We start from the raw sequence: 14,507 nt of genomic DNA, 5'->3' as shown, positions 1-14,507 counted from the left end.
TTGTTTGCCTTGTCTGAACTAAACTATTATATTATAAAACTATGAGGTCAAAAACACTAAGGCATGAATTTCAATCCATTCTGATCATGATATTTTACAGGTGTTTATTTGTTCATGCGTTAGGATTACATCTAACGTACTGAACGGATTTGGACAAGAATTTAACCAAAGATAGACTTTACTCCATGGAAGATTCCATGACATTTTGGAGGAGATCCAAATCGATAAACTGATTCTGGATTAGCTTCAAAAAATAAAAATACCCATTCTTTCATGATCGGCATTACTTAAAGAATACATATCTCAATTATTAATTGACCAATCTTTATGAAAATTGACTTAGTTACTCCACTGAGTTTCATCCAGATTAGATCTGGATTGCGCATTTAAAAAAAAATTAAATAAAGTTCTCAATTCCCGTACATTTGGACCTACTGTATTGTTATTAATTGAGATAGAAAGTTCTCACAATTCTTTAAAGTGTGGATGATCATGGTTCTATGATCAGGATCACTGATCCAAATAACTGCCCATATCTGGCAAAGTGGAGATTCAGCATATGGCGGAGGTTTGCGCTCTCTGAGTGCACTGGTTGTCAATAATCTTCACACTTCAGCTCAGGTGGAAAATAAAAAACAATGTTTTTCCAGTTTTGTTTTTTTTTTTTGTTTTTGTTTTTTTGCTTCTAACCATGGTATTGTTTGAACACTGTCTAAGTGCTAGCAGTTCATTCAGTAAAACACATAAGCTACAGTGTTTGTGTATCTAAAGCAGAATCACTTTACAGTGGATTTAGTTACTTCTTACCAAGAGGTCACTGTAATGCATTTAGGTTTATCTCAATATTATAGGAAGTGTATTAATATTAATTATTGAATATACATCTGGTTAACCCTTGAAATATCTCGCTAAAGTGAGCTTTATTGTTTGTATTCTGGTCCATTTGTCAACAGTGATACTTTGTTGTGGCTTGACTCCTTGTTTAATATGTATTTACAGAACTATTAACATTCACAACCATCACTGTGACCATCCTCATTCAAAAACAACACACACACATTAGCCCAGTGTCTGTGTGCAGGTGTGTGTGTTTATTTGTTTCAAATATCCTAATTGTGCCCCCCCCCCCCTCCTTTGCCCAATCTGAAGCTGTTAATTATCTATAATGAAGTCAATGTGAAGCCAATAGGTTAGCATTTGACCCTGTTGGCCTCCTCACACTTTGTTATGCTGGCATTCATCTGAAAGTTTCTTGTGAAATGAACGATCCTCTCCGGGCTGTGAATCCCTAATGTGACCAGAGGAAGGGGATTAATATTAATGGATTGTCGAAACAGTCGATCACATCTAATTTTATAGTACATTTTAATGAGCCTGTGGATGGATGCGTTAATGTCACTTGCAGAAAAAGAAAGGTGGCTACCAAGTGAAACTCATCTGATGCATACCAACATGTTTTCATGTTTCTTCGATATAAAAAGACAGCATGAGACCATTAACATAATTTAGACACCTCCAGTCTGTTAGGTGGTTCTCAGCAGTCAATCTTTCTCTAAAAAGCTTTTCAATTCACAGAGTCAACACCGACACTGTAGACATTTCTGTTTTTCACTTGTTGTTCTCGTCTCTGCATGTAAAAACTCCCCTAATGTGAAAAATTAGTCGACATTGTTCTTGTGTAGTGTAAGTGTTCACAGTGTGTGTGCATGTGTGTGTGTGTGTGTGTGTGTGCCTGACTTGTGTGTTCCTTTCCTCTCTGCAGTCATTTTGCCTGCATCTGGCTTCGATAAAGACCAACACTGTGGAGGTAAGTGGATTAGCTCCCAACCCCACTTCATCATCTCTCTGCATGTTTCAAGGCTGTTTTCCCTCCTTATGTTTCCAGTGATTCACAGTGGGTCTTTTCATACATTGTGTGTACATTTTAATGTTGTTGTTTTTTTTCTCTCAGTCTTTTATTATCCACTTAACAGTCAAACAAGGTTTTATTTAAAGCCTGATGGAATACACAAATACAGTTTGTTAATCAGAATCAGAAAAAACTTTATTTATCCTGATAAGGTAATTAGAAGACAAAGAGTGTCATATAGGGGGTATGCTACGAATATAGATGACCTCTTTTCGCACTAACGTCCAGGATTTAATCCCTGTGTGCTGGACTACAAAACTCGCTGAAGCTGAATCACTATGGCAACTAGTCTTTCACAGCAAACTTGGTCCCGACCAAGTTTTTCTCTAGCGTAAATGTTAGCTGGTAATAAAGTCCCGCCTCCTGACCAATCAGATCTCTTAGAAAGCGAGCTGTCCAATGAAAGGTGATGTGTGATCACGTCACTGTGTGTATCTGATCTGACAGCTGACCATAGACTGTATAAAAAAGACACTGACAGGAGAGAGAAGCAATCCTTTCATTTACTGATGACCTCCTATAGGAAAAATAAGATTTACATCTGATGAACTGATCAAATAAAATAAATCAGTCAGCTGATAACACCTGCTGCATCGGGCGATTTCACACCGATAAATAGATTCATTCATTCATGTAATGCTGAGAGCCTCAGTCCTGTAGATAATATAAAATGTAAATATATTCCACCTTATGATGTAGGCTGATCTGTATGAATGCAGGATCACAGCCACAGTAGACACGTTAAAAAGACAAGAGAAAGTGACACTTATCACTTATCTCGTTTTAGATCCTTGATGATATGGCCTACGTGATTTAATTTAAGTCTAAAGTTTTCATTAGTCATTTCATTTTGCCGTTTTTATCTCCAAAAAGACTGTATTAAAATGCATTTTGTGACGTTAGCTTGGCGCTAGCGTTAGCTCGGCGCTTGTGTTAGCTCACTTGTTAACATCCATATGAAGACGTTCTGCAGGTTCATCATCTTCATTTTTATCTCGTTCCGCTGGGTCAGACTCTGGCTCGAACATGTAAGGCTGGATGGACAAGTCTTCTGTTGTTGACATTTTGTAAATAACCTGTGAATAAAAAGTTTCTGCGCCGCTACATAATCGTATTTCTTCTATCAAACTACAAAAATGGCCGAACAGGGTGGAGCTGAACCGAGTGTCACCTCTGCAACCTGGAGAGGGGGCGGGGTATGAAGTGTCTCATTTGCATTTAAAGAGACCGCATCAAAACGAGTTGCTCTTAGAAGCACATCAGAAAAGGGGTAGAAAAGGGGCCTGTGGAGCTATAATAATGAGGAATTCAGACCCAAGCATTGCAGTTCTGTTTTATATAGACCACAACTGTATGATTTATATGTAAAAAGGAAGGATTTAAAAGCATGATATGTCCCCTTTAAATTAGCGTGTTTTGATGGACATTCATAGAAAGGAATGTTTGATGTTTGGTTAGTTCATGTTAGCTAACGGAGCTTAATCCAATTTAGATTCGTAGTATACCCCCATAAAGAAAATTAAAGAAACAATAATAATACATGAAAACACACTAATAATAATAATAATTATTATTATATACACCTACGCAGAAAACAAGGAGGTTGTAACGTAAAATGGGTGATGAGTCACAATAGACAGTATTTATGCAGTAACGGTGCTGGCTGCAGGATATTTGTTTTTTACTTGCTTAACTATGATTTCTGGTTTCTTGTGAACACTAAGATGTTGTACTTTGCATTCAATATGATGTCAATACAGTAACTTCACTCAAACTCAGCAGAATGAAGAAAAGATTTTGATTAAAAAATGTCAGAAAAAAAATGTTTTCGAACCTGACACATATACTGTACTTACTTTCTGACACATATACTACATTGTAATTGTAGGTCAGGATCAAAATAAGAAGAAATGTTGCGTTTTAATATACTTCCTTTTTTAAAGTTACACTTTTTGCTTCATTTATTTGGAATTTGGAAATAAACACTGCATTTTATTTTTTTCAGTACTTATTTCCTGTTAGTGTGATGTGATATTCTTTCATATTTCAGCTGTAAACTGCTCAAGTTTTTTTTTATTTTTTTTATTATCTGTTAGTATTGAACTTGAAGTTTTTCCTCAGTTTGGATCATGGCTGATTTTTTAAGGTGATGTTGGGTTCCTTTGACATTGATTGATGTATTACAAGACATTTCAGTAAATAGGGTCTACATATGTATACACACTGACCAGAAAACATGACATTCTCTGTTCAAAATCCTTTTTTTATTGGGTGAGTACAGAAATGTCAGCCCGGGCGTCCCAGTGTTTTTGGAGAACTCTTCTGAGAGCCCACAATTTCAAAGTGAAATACACACAGATTGGTCACTTATTATTGAAAAAGGTCTGTGGGAGGAGCCTCAGACACTTTGAACTTTCTCTGCTTCAAACGAGTGTCACAGCTGTTCAGCCAGCAGGGGGGCGGAGCTTACGGTACTTGTATAACACAACATGCAGGTTTTTGGGTGAAAGGGGACGATCGTCCAAGATGAAGCTGAACTGGAAAACAAGTAGAAACAGTAAATGTTGCCGTAACAGTGAGACTTTAAGCTAAACTCATCCCAGAGCTCAAACTGTAATGATATTAAACATGATGCTGTGATCTGAAGAGGTGGTCTATGTGTCATCATCCAGCATTTCTTCATTTCATTATTACATGATAGCTTTTTTTTGTAATTTTTTAAAATTTGGCACTTCCGTGTGTTTATTACACTGATTTACACAGGTTAATGTAATGGATTACAAGTACTCACATTACTGTAATTGAGTTGCTTTTATGGGTACTTTTACTTTTTTGAGTATATTTCTAATTACGCAATTTCACTTGTACCAAAGTATGTTTTGAAAGAAGTAATTGGTTACATTTCTACACCCAACAGTTACTGAGTAAATTATAATTTTTTGTTTTAAAATGGTCATCGGACATTGTGAAACTACAAAAACATGAAATCAAATGCATCACAACATAGATTAAACGTAATGCACAGCGTCAAAACAGTTTATAAATGTAGCTATACTTAGAGCCTAAATTTTTTACTTTCGAAAACAAAAACAGTTTTTCAGAAGTATGTTGGTTAATTTGTTTGTGTTTGTTTGTCTGTTTGTGTACAAGATAATTTGAAAAGTTATGAACGGATTTTAATGACATTTTCATGAAATGTTGTTAATGGGTCAAGGAACAGCTGATTACATTTTGGTGATGTTCTGGCTACCAAGAGAAAATATATAGATATATATCCCATTCATTTTCCCATCCACACTGTGGAACTCCTGTCAAACATTGTTTTAGTACACTGATGATGTCATCAACAGTGATGTCATCAGTGTACGATTGTGTACACAAACAAACAGACAAACAAACACACACACACAAACAGAATGACCAACATACTTCCAAAAACCATTTTCGTTTTGGAACAGTGTCTCCGTGGAAACATATGGATCCAATCGGCCGTTTTCGAAAGTCTGTGCTAAACGTGCGCAGGTTTATTATTTTATTTTCAATTGAATTCATTGGTTATTTTATTTTAAAAACATTTTGACAAGCCTTTTATTTTATACAGATGCCTTTGTGGAAAATCAGTTTGGTTCCAATTGTGCAAGATTTAATCTTTTCCTTTTTAAGTCTATACATGAGATGTTTACTGTGTGCAAGGGAATCAAGGCAAGATCGGGGGGTGAAAGTAACTACTAACTACTATTTAATTGAGCTACTTTTTACTTGTACTTGAGTATTTTATGTGTAACCTACTTGTACTTGTACTTGTGTATCATTTCAATCAAGTAATATTTTTACTTGAGTAGGATATATCATTCTTTTTTCACCTCTCATGATTTACTTAACAAAAAAAGAGCTAGCTTTAGCTCATTTAGCAAATTTATGATGCAGACCACAGTCCTTTAAACAGTGTCAGGTCATGTTCTGTTGTTACTGGTTCTGTATTAAGAAGGAAGCTCAACTTCTTGTCTCACACCAAAAGATCACACGTTGGGTTTTCTCTCTAGCTCATTCTGGGCTCTGACTCCATGCTGTGCTCTCTTTATGGAAACTTTGCTCTCCAAAAATAACACAAAGGACCTTCTCCTTTCCCAGCATTTACGTCCATCCACCTCATTGCCACCGGCATCTCCTGTTTCCTTGGAGCTGGGCTGCTGTCGTTCCTTATCTACGTGTATTGTCAACGCTTCCACAAGCCTTCACAAGAGTCTGCAATTATTCATCCAACAACCCCGAACCACCTCAACTACAAGGGAAACACCACGCCAAAGAATGAAAAGTACACACCCATGGAGTTCAAGGTATGCATCGAGGGACTTAACAACCAAAGTCCCAAAACACAGACACTGAAATGACAAGGAGTGAATTTTATGTTTTATTTAAATATTTATTATCTATTTATATCAATAGACAAACCATGAAGGGCATTGTTTTTCAATAATTTAGGAGCAACCATGGGTTTAACACTAGAAACAAGACTAACTTTATTGATTTCCTTTCATCTTAACTTTACCTTTGGCAGAATGCGTGTCAAGCATGTGCACATTTTATGACAAACACATAAGCCAGAAACACAAGAAAGCACAAATAAAGATGTGTTTTTTTTCTTTCTTTTTTTAACCACTTTGATACACTGCGGGACTAAATGAGAAGACTAATTGTGTTTGACATGTGCTGCAGAACTTTTTCAACCCATTGGGTGTGCCGTGGCTCGCACAAGGTTGGAATTAGAAAACTTTGCTCTAGAGTCCAATGGTGCATGCATTTAACAGTGTTTCTCACCATTTGTAAGCGATCAGTGGCCAGTGAGATCATTGGGTCCAGCCCACAGAAGCAGAGCAGTGGGTACAATGTTGGAAGACGATGCTTTTGTGCTGCACAGGTGGAGCCGGAGCCCAAAGCAGGGACAGACAATTGTGTAACAGAGGGACGAGCCAATAGGTAGTGGAGAAGTTTGCCTGGAATAAGAAGATGCCGGTTACGAAAGCATCCGATCACGGTCCTAAAGTATGTTGAAAATAAAACTACTTCTCATTATGACCCTGGTTTGCACTCATGTCTTTACTTCTTGTGGTGACTATGGAATCTGAATCATAAATGCTGGTCATCCAATGTCTTTTCTATGTTGTTTTAAACCAGAAATTAGTTCACAAAAATCGACTGTCATCGACCCATCGGAATCTAAGTTCCTAAGACAGACCCCTGATGCCAAATCCCAATCCTCCATCCATCACACACACACATATTGTTCCCTTTGCAATTTGTCCGTCCTCTCTGGTATTGTTGTGGACACGCTGCTGACAGCCATCACACTCTAGAGCGCTTGAATTTATTATGTGCAATCACCAGAGGGGACATCCAGGCCTTGCTGATGTGCAGTAGAAGTCACTGTGCAATGCTGCTGCTTATGCCGAAGGTTCTCGCTTATCCCAAACAATTTACGTTGCCCGGTGTTATGTACATCCCAGACTCTAACCTGATTATCTTTCTGCCTCGGTCCCCAGGGCCACTCAGATGGATTACATTAGTCTAATGCTTCCTCTGGAAGTGTTTCACCTCATGTTCAGTTTTTGCCTGAGACTCAGCAATAGCATTAGAATAAAATGTGGGCTTTGGACTTGTTTTTGTTTAAGAGAGCCTTAATGAATTCCTGCTATCTCATACGTTTGGTTATTGAGTACTGCCGACAAGATCTAAATTAAATTTGTTTAATGGGTTTCCTTTGGTTGTGTACACACACAAATTCACGCGTGCACACACACACACACACACACACACACACGTCGGTTTTCTCAGAATCTGAACATTTCTTCCAGTCTAATTTATTGAAAGTGCTTTTAAGAAAAGAATGCTGGTACAGACACTGGTAGATTGATCTTCAAACCAATCGATTTAACCTAAGAAATGTGTATTGTGTATGATGTTGGTGATGGAGAGTTTGCTATTATAGCACTTTCTTTGTTTGTCTGAACAAATGTTGTATACTTAATTATTGAGATCCTTTTGGCACGGCGTTTGAAAATAAAGTCATTTTGTTCCTTCTTACTTTAGACTCTAAATAAGAACAACCTGCTGCCAGATGAAAGATCCAACTTCTACCCGACGCCGCTCCAGCAGACAAACGTCTACACCACCACCTACTATCCCACATCGCTCGGTAAATTCGACTACCAACCCAACTCCTCCCCTTCCTCGTGCAGGACGTACAACCACAACAACAACAGCTGAGACAACAACTGGGCTCCATCACCGTCCTCCTGCCCCAAACAGACTGCACGACCAGGGCTTTGGTGACATGATCCATCCAACACAGACTTAGGTGTATCTCAGAGCTCAAACTCACATCTCCCTCCTGTTCCTTTAAGTTTCTTCTGCATGGCAGGGTTTGTGTTTTCAGAGGCGTCTGTTGGAACTTTCCATCTGGGGACGCTGGTTGGACACAAATCCTGTAATCAGGCATGAACTTATGTAAGCAGATGTGTTACTGCTGGACACGGGCTGTGCAACGAGTGGGAAACTCTGGAAGGATGGGCTCTGGATCTAAACAACTTGTGCAGAAAGACGAGTGGATTCAACAAGGAATCAATATGACATCTGAACTTGAACAACATAAGAAGAGCAGAAAACAAACAGCACATCTAGATGTGTACATGCAGTAAAGCACAAATACAGAGAACCTAATGAAGACAAAAGGGAGATCAGTTCATGTGACCGTAAAGATAGATAACTCTGAATTGGATTTGGGTTTTGGACAGCTGGAAAAGCCACATTTACCCTGAGCTGGAGAAATATGTTGCTGGTATCTGCTCGTGATCAGAGACCAGACGTGTGAAGTCAAAGGAGAGTCTGGGACACAGTCTGACATGGACGAGCTTTGGGAATACCGTGGGTGCCTGTTACAAAGGAGGACGGGGGGGATTTGCTTTAGTTCTCTCCCATGAACTAAAAAGAACTTCTGAAACAGGATTGATTGATTCTCCAATCAATTCTAAACTGAACATATTGATTCTACTGAGTCCTGAATAGCTCGGTGGTTGTATCAAATATGGCCAGCGTGCTTGTTTCTGCAGTGATTTTATCATGTTGGTTAAATAAGCTAGTAGAGATGCACTTGTTTTTTTTTTTTTTCTTTATTTTATAGTTTGCTCTTTTTTTTTTTTTAAATGAACAAAAATGGTTTAATGCTCAGATGAGCCGTAGCATAGGAGAAAATATTTTGTTAAATATAACTGACTAGTTTTTAATTCACTTTATTTACTGGATGGACACATTTTCTTTTTCCTATTTTCTTCAACAGCTTTATAACCACTGCGATTTTGATACAAAAAATGTTAACAGAGAAAATAAACACACCCTGTCTTTGTTACTTTGTGTTTTACATAGTGTAAGGTAAAAATAATTTGGCTTAAGTTAAAAACATAAATTCAGATTAAGAGTTTTGACTGAACTGTGTGTGTGTGTGTGTGTGTGTACATGTGACTTGAATGAGACATGATGTGGGTTATTTTGTATAATGTAAATTTTTTCATGCATATGACCGTGGTGTCTGTAAAGGTGTGTGCGTGCGTATGGGTGAGTTTTTCCACATTCAGCCGCTCCGTCGTCATTCTACTGGTTTTTCTATAGCTCATGTATGAAATGTTAGCGTCGTAGTTAAACCATCACACCTCTGATTCCTGCAGAGGTGTGATGGATGTTATTTATAGTCTGAGCGTTGTCTATAAAGGGCATTTTTTTTCCCCCCCTACATCTATATTTTATTGTTACTGCCTGATCGATGAATGCTAATCCAGCAATGTTTTTTTTTTTTTGGTTGGGCTAATGTACATGCACGAGAGGAAAGCTCTATCTGTATATAAGAGCAACAGCCTTCAGCTCATTTAATGTTCCTGAAGAGACGTGTAAATGTAACTGTATATTGTAAAGCTAACACTGTTTGTTTAAAAAAAAAGAAAGCCTTATCGTAAAAAAAAACAAGAACAAAAGAACAACAACAAAAACAAAAAACAGTCCAGCAGCAAAGTACTACACACCAATGGGTAATGATAAGGTTTGTTTAGGGACAGAGCTCTACCATGTGACCTCCTCCAGCTGCTCCAACATGCCGGCACATGGATACGTAATCACACCCACTGACACACTGGTGATAAGAATTCTAGATTAACACTCCACGCATGATACATAGAAAAAGGACACAAAATTTTTCAAATGAATGCTTTGGTCTTGACCGACTCCATTGGTTGGGTCTGAAAGCCAATACTCTGATTGGTCGGTTTTGAGCTCTGTCTCCTGCGATGTGAGGCTCCGTGCCCTTCTATGCAACTTACCAGGTGTATTGTTAAATCTGTCATCTAGACTGACTGTAATCACTGCCTTTTAGACACTGTGAATTTTTTGGTACTCTATATTTTTATATATTGTACATTTAAAAAGAAAATAAAACTGGATTCCAACACAAAAGTCAGCAGTTTTTTTAACATATTACATACAATTGTGTGAATCAGTGATGGATCAGAGCTTTTATTCTGTGTAACTAGGGCTGGGCGATTTTGCCTAAAACAAAAATGACTGATTTTTTTTTAAAGAAAAATTTGAGTTTCGATTTGATTTTCGATTTTTTTTTTTTCAATGCACTTAAAAATGACTGCAAGAGTTAAAATGCATAGAACAATCCCAAAATATAATTGTCATTCAACAATTTCAAGCTTTAACCCAGGTTTAAGCAAAAGCGCAACAGCAACTTCACAGTAGCTTCAATTTTCTGATTAAGAAATCAAATAACAGCATATTTTATAACATATAACATTGCAATTAAAAAAATTATAAAAGCTTTCCTTAGTATCTCAGCATAGTACGAATAAAACATTTAACTTGCCTGTGGCACACATGACCTGGCCTGTCAATCAAAGCACATAAGGCGGAGCCAGTTAAGTGATTGGCTGATCCTTTACACAGACATGAGCAGCAGCACTTGCAGAATGGATTCAAGCATGGAGACTTATCACTAATGCTGAAAGTCTGAGCGCCACGAGTGCATCACACATTTGAGCCACTCATCCCCAACTCGTTACATATTGACGATCGGTCAAGACCCCTTTGGTGTTTATTTTCCAACTGCAGCCCAGGAGCGGAAGCCCCTGATGGGACAACAAGCCCCTGGCTGGGCGGAAGTGCCTCTGACAATGTGACAAACCTCGAATTTAGCCAGGAAGTGGAGGCGGTACCGGTTAGGGTTAGTAAAAAAGTTAAAGTTAAAAAAGGTAAGTATAGCAAAGTCACCAGAACAATGAATAGGGTTACTGGTATTGTATGTCACTTCCACCCAGCCAGAGGCTTGTTGTCCCGTCAGGGGCTCCCGCTCCAGGGCTGCAGCTAGATACTACTCCTGTGCTGCGCCCAGTCTTTTCAACGGGCTTACGTCAGGTCACGTGACTGCTGACTCCTCAATAAAAACATGGCGGACATCTTGTACATTTTATCGACAAATAGCCTTATTTCAAGATTGTGGTATTAGAAATGTTTTGATAACATTTCTAGTGAGAAAAACGGAGATTCTTCTGTGGTTGCTATGACAACCTATGGATGCTAAAAAAAACTGCAAGTCAAAAGCAGATAAATATCCATTCATGGAGCGAGTAATGTTGTAATTCTCTTGTTAAAACCTTCCCTATTTTCATCTCCTAACCGTGGTTGGGGGAGACGGCGGAGATCCTTACTGGAACCGTGCAGAAACAGGCTGTGTTGGAGAGCAGTACTTTATTAACTACCTGCACTGTAAACATAATGTCCCAGTCCCCGTGCCCACTAGCTTTGATTGACAGACCAAAGTCATTCTGCTGAACGACGACATTATGAAATAAAAAGACCATTGTGGAAAAGGACATTATGAAATAAAAATTGACTTTGTAAAAAACTTTGTTTATTTTATAAAATAAAAAAGTCATTATTTTTAAAAAGTATGACATTGTTAAAATAATAATTATGAAATATTGAATTATAATAAAATAATAATAATTAGATATTGAAGAATAATAAAAGTTATTAATCTGTTATTTATCAAAATGGTGTTTTTATTTATTTAATTATGACTCTTTTGGTCGTCCACAAGAGAATCATGTTCTCCAGATTTCTGGAATGCAAATAATCCCAGGGGGAAATTATTTTTGTTACAGTTCCAGATATACATACAATACAAATAATATACTGTATATTATACAAACCACATGTATTAAAAACAATATAAATATAACTATACATATATAAAATGTCAACTGTACAGTTCAATTATGTGCAGAAAGTGCAAAAATAGCAAAAAGAAAAAGACCGTCCGTGTTTGAGTCAAGTTACAGAAGGGGGGTGTCTGGCTATCTTAGGGAGGAGTTATAGAGTTTGATGACCACAGGCACTCAGTGGTGCTTCTCTGCTGGGTCAGTGTGTCATAGAGACAGTGTGTGACATTATCCAATGAAAATGAGTGGTGGTGCTGCTGAAATGCCTTTCACAAGCAGCAGAAGTGGGACGTGGCGTGTTTCGTTTGAGTGACAAGGTTTTAAAAGTAACGAGCTCATTTTGTAAATGTAAAGAGTAGAAAGTACAGATATTTGTTTAAAAAAGTAAGGAGTAACTATAAAAAGTCACCAAAAAAGAAATACTCAAGTAAAGTACTGATACCAGAAAAAACTACTTAAGTACAGTAATGAAGTATTTATACTTTGTTACTTGTCACCTCTGCATGGTAGAGTGTAAAGCTTTAGTTTAGTGGACAGAGTAACCAGAGCATTCGGAGAAGCACCATATCTTCTTTACCACATATTGGTAGTTATCTTGATCAGTGATCCTGATCATGGTAAGATGATCATTCCCAGTTTAAAGGATTGGAATACATTTACATCCTCAATAATAATGATACCATCGGTCCAAATGTATGAAAACCCCTGTGTTTTGGGGAAAAACTTGCAATGAAATGTTCAATATAGAACAGATGCAGATGAAAGTTGGTGAGGAACCAAACTGACATTGCTGAGTTAAACTTACGATCAGAACTGCTAACTGGTGAATTAATTATTCAGTCTGCACTAGGCCAGCTGATCCCCATATAAAGTCCCAAACAATTCTGAGAAGTGCCTCCTCCTCTTCTTCCTCCTTGTGAACAAATGATTGCGGTTGAAGAATCCTTCGCTATATGAGGAAACAGGAAGATGGATGACTTAAATGGTCCAAGTCGTCAGGGTGTGTCCAGCAGTGTGCCTGTGGATCACTGCTGATGCCGGTGGCCTGGACACACATAGTTCATCACCACACCACTGATTTTGCTGCTGTGCAGAAAATCAAGATCGAAGGCAAAGAACAGCAAGTGTCACACGAAACAGTCAATGAAACCCAAAACATCCTGTGGACACTCAAGTCTTTAAGCCACATCAATACCTGAGTGCACCGTGGGTTTCTTTTCTTCATACATTCAAAACACAGTCTGTAGTTTGTCCCACTGTATTGATTCAAAGCTGCACCGCTCAATCAGAGCAGCCTCTCTTCAGCTTTATTAATGGCCGCAGTGAGAGCATTAATCAGCTGGTTGTCTGCTGACAGAAGGAGGCTCTGATCGGCATCCTGGCAGGCAGTGAGGCTGTGCTGTAGAGGAGACTTCGGAGATAAAACTGTGAGGGAAGGAAGCAGACCTGGCTTTGTGATTGAGGTCCTGCAGGGAGCTGAAAACACAATGTGTGGGTGCTAAAATACTGGCTTTAGCATTGTGGTGATCTCAGATGTCAACAAGTTTTGATAAAACAAAGATTGCAACTATATGCAGCGGAGTGAAAAATCTCAAAAAAGAAGAGAAACACTGCCGAAGCGTCCGATTAAATCACAGACTAACTTAGAAATGATTAGATCTGTTTACTAATGTGCTAGCATTTATAATGATAAAACACCTTATTAACAAATTAGTAAGTAAAAAATGAGCAGAAGTAAGAGGTAGAACCATTTAATTATCCACTTTGGGGTTTCCAGGTGATGAAAACTCACAATATTTAATTGTTTATTGATTTATTTTTGCTATATTAACTCATTCAGTGCCAGCCATTCTCAGATTTTCTACCCCCCTCAGTGCCAACCGTTTTTGAGCATTCTGACTGATTTTTAAAGACCCACAGAATATTTTCTACTATGACTATCTGAACTCTGACACCAGATTCTGAAAGATTGAAGCCTCTACTTTCATCAAAAATATAAAATTGTTTCTGGCTTGTTTCGTTCTTTTGTAATCAGCCGTTGAATAGAGCAAGTTTTACACAAATCTTCAGTTTCAGAGCAAAAAACTGAGAAAAAAGCCTTTTTGTAAAAAAAAACCCTGTCAGTGACTTTAAAGCTTTTTTTTTTGCTTTAGTGACAACTCTAACATCTGATCATCGTTTCCTTATATAAAACTAAAAAAAAAAAACACACAGACAATTATTCTTATTTATCTATCTGGGTCAGAGTTGAATAGATTTCTTACTGTATCTTGGCATTCCTCCAACTTTCTCTCTCATCAGTTTGCACACACGCAACTTCCTCCTCCTCCCAG

General features: G+C 37.9%; 1 protein-coding gene across 7 annotated transcripts in view; it reads left to right on the top strand.

Moving 5' to 3' along the window:
* Positions 1-9,886, top strand: part of sema5ba (sema domain, seven thrombospondin repeats (type 1 and type 1-like), transmembrane domain (TM) and short cytoplasmic domain, (semaphorin) 5Ba) — a 239,119-nt gene extending 229,233 nt beyond the window's left edge. For 5 of the 7 annotated variants that reach the window (XM_028435492.1, XM_028435496.1, XM_028435495.1 and 2 more), the window contains 3 exons: positions 1,763-1,807; positions 6,041-6,246; positions 7,997-9,886. In XM_028435492.1, the coding sequence (XP_028291293.1) occupies positions 1,763-1,807; positions 6,041-6,246; positions 7,997-8,173 (428 nt within the window). In that variant the 3' untranslated portion in view covers positions 8,174-9,886. Of the gene's footprint in view, positions 1-1,762; positions 1,808-6,040; positions 6,247-6,827; positions 6,953-7,996 lie in introns of all 7 variants that reach the window. The other 2 variants (XR_003672616.1, XM_028435494.1) reach the window with 2 other exon arrangements.
* The last annotated feature ends 4,621 nt before the right edge of the window (positions 9,887-14,507 follow it).

The sequence above is a fragment of the Gouania willdenowi genome, chromosome 21 (assembly GCF_900634775.1).
Source record: "Gouania willdenowi chromosome 21, fGouWil2.1, whole genome shotgun sequence".
In the NCBI taxonomy this organism is placed as follows: Eukaryota; Metazoa; Chordata; class Actinopteri; order Blenniiformes; family Gobiesocidae; genus Gouania; species Gouania willdenowi.
The sequence above is the reverse complement of the archived record's forward strand: the minus strand, read 5'-3'. Positions and strand labels throughout refer to the sequence as shown.